Below are 4,898 nucleotides of genomic sequence, written 5' to 3'. Positions count from 1 at the left end.
AATTAGTGTTAGCCAGAAGTACCGATTTAATTAACCGAAAAACGTTACAATTGGTGTCAGGTGTGGGGTTCGCGTGTGTTTTCGAACCGAGAGTTAATTAAATCGTGAATATTTCTGTGGATATTTTTGTGGACATTATCGTGGACATTTTTTTTTTAGTGGACATTCTCGTGGGCATTTTTGTGGAAATTCTCGTGGAAATTTCTGAGGACAGTAGTGTGCATTTTTGTGACCATATTTTTGAATGCCATTTACGAGAATCGCAGTCAAGGAAAATGGATCAGACAACCTTGGATTTCTGTAAGCATGCTTTTGAACAACTGACCAAGCAAGTGCAGGACTTTAAAATAGAAATAAAGGAAAGCATCAAATCGTTGAGAAATGAAACGGAGGTTAATTGTAGAAGAATGATAGATAATACGAAAAGGTTAGAGAATACTAGGAATGAGGTTGAATCGAAGAAACTGGAGGATCATGAAAGGAACCAGAATAATCAGGAAGTGTCGAAAATGATGGATGCACCAGATAGGAAAAAAGAACGTTTGCAAATGACGGAAGCCAGAAGACTGAAACTGAAAGAATACAGGGCGTTTCAGGAATTCCTGAAGAATGTTTGCAGCGTGGAGATCTGGTTGAAACAAAAGCTTCAGATAGCGTCAGATGAGAGCTATAGGGAACCTCATAACCTGGAAAGTGAAATCCAGAAGCATTCTACATTTGAGGCAGAGGTTATGGACAGCGATGAAAGAGTGCAAAGCGTAATAAACGAGGGACAAGTGTTACTACATTCGAATCACTATGCCAAAGATGAAATAGTCATAAGGCTGGAAGAAATCAAAGACGATTGGAAGAGACTGTTGGAACTCAAGCAGATCAAACGGGAAAAGCTGAACGAGGCATATCAAGCACTGCTCTTCAGGAGGTCCATTGAAGAGTTTGAGGTTTGGCTAGGTGAAGTCGAGATTCAAGTTAGTAACGATTTCGGAAACGACTTGGCTTCAGACAACAACGTCCTAAGATGCCATCCCGCTTTGGAAAATGACTACCAACAGCACCTAGAGAACTACGAGAGCATCAACGAGATAGATGAGGAGGTACAGTGGTTGAGCGACAGGAAATCGCTGGCAGCGTCTTTGGACATGAGTATCAGTCTTACCGCGGTCCAGAGCTTACAGAAAAAGTATCGGACGCTGGAGGTCGAGCTGAACTCAAGGGAACACATCGTGAAAAGTTTGATGGATAGGGCGGTCAACATGATGAGATCCGGTCATGAGTTCTCCAATGATATCAGTGAGAAGGTGAAGGAATTGGAGAATCGATTTGTGATGGTGAGGGATATGGCCAGTCTGAAGATGTTGAGGTTGCAAGATGCCCTTGAATCGGAAAAGTTTTACGAGGAGAGTTCAGAAGCTGAGGCCTGGATTGATGACAAGTTGTTGGCTCTGGCAACAAGTGAGGTTGGTAGAGATGAGATTTCCATTCAGATGTTGCAGGGAGAGCTGAGTATAATAACTGCTGAAGTCAAAGCTTACCAGGAAACGATCGATAAATTATCCCAGAGATGTTGCCATCCTGTGGGAAGAGAGCACTACGATGCAGATAACATCAAGAAAAGAGAGAAAGAAATAGTGCACCAGTTCAAGAAGTTACGTCAGCTAGTAGCTCAGAGGGAAGTTTCCTTCTCTGAAGCCTTCCAGTATTTCGGGTTCCTCCAAGAGTGCACCAAGCTCCAAGAATGGATCAAGGACCAGATGACCAATTCCAAAATTGAAAAGCATGGAGTTGATGTCGATCATTTGGAACTTCTAATTCATGCCTTCGACACTTTTTACGCTAGTTTAATGAATAGCGAGGCAAGGCTCCAATCATGTTCAATCAGTGGAAATGCTCTGATAGAAGCTAAATGCAGATATAGCGCCAAAATCCAGGAGAAAATGATTGAGGTCCAGACTCAATGGAAGGATCTTTTGGAGCTGGTAAACGGTCTGAATGAACTCTTGGTCGGAGCAAAACAGGTGCATATATTCGATAGAAGAGCTGAGGAAATAATCACTTGGATAAGCGAGAGAGAGGTTGACTTGTGCTACGATACCAATAGTCAAGACTGGGAAAGTAACCAAGATTTGCTCAGAAAACCTCAGACTTTCGAAGGCGAGTTGAAAGTGATCGAGGACAAGGCGAACTTTAGAGAGCAAGAGGTCAAGAAACTTGTCGAGGAATTTTCAGAAACCAATGAGAACATTGACAGCAAGAGGGAAGATACGCTGGAAGCTTACAAATATCATGTTGTGTGCGCAGAGAGGAAGAAATATAACTTGCAACAATTGGAACTATCCCGAGGTTATATTAACCAAGACATTGCCGAGAAGTTCAAAATCCTGAAGCTTGAATTAGGGACTTGGAAGAAGCGAAAGGATATCTGCGATCAGAACTTGGACGTTCAGTTATTCAAGAAGGAGGTGTCCGTATTCGTGAATTGGCTGATAACGAGGGACGACGCTCTCAAGGAAGAGAAACTGGAAGATCTGATCGGGAGGTATTGCGACTTTGAGGAGAGGATCAAAGTTCAAGAGAATACTGTTAGGTGCTATTTCTGTGAACAAGGAAATTGCAGAAACCTAGAACCCTGTAGATTTAGCCACCGTGCCGGATATGTTCAGGGACTGAACATCCTAGGAAGGGGGCAGTGTAACGAATTCGCAAGCCCTACGCCACTGCCTCTTTCTAGAAGATACCGGACACACCGAGAGCTCGATAGAAAGATCAAGACACTTCTAGAGAGAGATGCGAGCGGTATATAAGCAATCGAAGCCGCAGAGCAGGGCAGTGCGACAGAATCGGCGGTCAGTGCCGTACACTCAATTAGATATAAGTTGTAGAAATAAATTAATGTAGTAGTGAAAATAAATTAGTGTAATAGTTCAAATAAATCATCTGTAAATAGTTATTCATAGTTGTGTACCTGAAATAAATTAGTGTTAGCCAGAAGTACCGATTTAATTAACCGAAAAACGTTACATTATGGAATAAGAGGTATTGCATATAAAATCATTGACCCTTATCTCAGTGACCGAATACAGATAGTAAAGTGGCAAGGTAGAAACTCTGATGAGAGAAACATTGATGTGGGAGTCCCACAGGGATCTATACTGGGACCGGTGCTCTTTTTGTTGTACGTGAACGACCTGCCTGCTGACGTTTCATGTCATAAATCCTTTATATATGCTGATGACACAACCATCATAAATTGGACCCGAAACTTTCTATAAGAAGTGTGCGAAAGAAGTGAAAACCTTCATAACATGCAACAATTGTAATAGTACATATCATTTCAGTTGTGTACTGAAAATTTGTGGAATTTTTGTAGACCAGGAGGAATGATTGGTTTGCTGTGATGACATAACCTCAAAACTGTGTCAAGCAGAGTTGGAAATCCAAAGTTTGCGGTCTCTAACGAAGTGTGTTTTGAGAATTCCGTCTCCCAGATTGAAAGTTTAACTGAAGTAGATGAAACAGTTGGGCTGAACAATATTCGTAAAACCCCATTGGAAAATGACGAAATCAAAAATAATATGGAATATCAATATTTGAACATAATTATTGAAAGTAAGGACAAACTGATTGAGGAACTACAGGATAAGATAAAAATACTGAAGAATTATAATTATGTCTTAGAAAAAATCGGAGAAAATCAAGAAAATTTTTCTGGTGAAAATTCACCTAGTATGGTGCCATCTACGAGATCTCCTACCGACTCTCATAAATCTGTGCAGAAGTCATTGTTACCGTCTCCTGTGTGTGGAAATGTAAGAAATTCAGATGAATCTGTGCATTCAGCCAAACAGGTGAATCAAGAAATAAACAAGGATAGCAGCGAAATTTCCGTCTCTTTATCTGAAGATAGAATCAAAACTAAAAATATGAAGTTTGGTAGTTCAAATGAATCAACGTCAACAAATAAACAAGGAAATACTGCCGTCAAACTTAGACAGATGTCAAAGAATGTCGTGAATCAACAAATACAAACAAACAAACCTGTTGTCAATTCGAAGACATCGAAGAATAAAAACAATAAATGGTCCATTATGGGAAAGGCAACAGATAGCAATATAAAGGCTATTCCTAAAAAAGTATCTCTTTTTGTTTCAAGGATCAATATACAAACAACATAATCGGATTTCATAGGCATGGTGAAGCAGAATTTTGAGGAGGCTGTATGTACCCAGTTGCAATCTAAACATCCTGAATACTATCATTCCTATAAAGTCTCTATTAATGCAGAAAATCTAGAAAAAGCCAAATCATGTGATATCTGGCCGAGTGATGCTTATGTGTCGATGTTTTTCCACAGGAAAACCGCACGGAAGGAACAAACATGACCAACAATAAAACTAAAGATGATACACACACCTTCCAAGTTTTACATTTGAATATTCAGGGACTGAGTCCCCATAAGGTAAATGAATGGGACCTGTTTCTCATGGAAAATAATATGTGTAATGCGATCTGTGTGACAGAGCACTGGATGCCATTGGGGGTTGCAGACACATACTGCTCTAGTGGTTGGCACGTAGCTTCCAATTTCTCAAGAACAAGAAATAAACGTGGAGGTACGATGATTTTAAGTAGAAACCATGAATACGAAGTCCTAGGAAAAATAGTGGAGTTATCAGTAGAAGTTGATTGTGAAGTAGCTGCTATAAAGAAACAGGGGTTAACCCTGATATCAGTTTATCGTTCACCTATAGGTAATTTTAATAATTTTATGAATATAATTGAAAATATTTTAAATTTTGTAAATAATAATGATGATCTTGCTATTGCAGGTGATTTTAATGTGTGTTTTAATATGAATAGCAATAATGTACTGGACAGGAACGTAGAAGTACTGTTGGAGG

At 39.8% G+C, this 4,898-nt stretch overlaps 1 protein-coding gene across 1 annotated transcript; it reads left to right on the top strand.

The window, feature by feature from the left end:
* Positions 1–275: 275 nt before the first annotated feature.
* LOC123670893 (spectrin alpha chain, non-erythrocytic 1-like) lies at positions 276–2,801 on the top strand. Its single transcript, XM_045604471.1, has one exon. The coding sequence runs from the start codon at positions 276–278 to the stop codon at positions 2,799–2,801; it is 2,526 nt and encodes an 841-aa protein (XP_045460427.1).
* The last annotated feature ends 2,097 nt before the right edge of the window (positions 2,802–4,898 follow it).

Source organism: Harmonia axyridis, chromosome 1 (assembly GCF_914767665.1).
Source record: "Harmonia axyridis chromosome 1, icHarAxyr1.1, whole genome shotgun sequence".
Classification (NCBI taxonomy): domain Eukaryota; kingdom Metazoa; phylum Arthropoda; class Insecta; order Coleoptera; family Coccinellidae; genus Harmonia; species Harmonia axyridis.
Note: the sequence above shows the minus strand (reverse complement) of the source record. Positions and strands in the feature narration are given on the sequence as shown.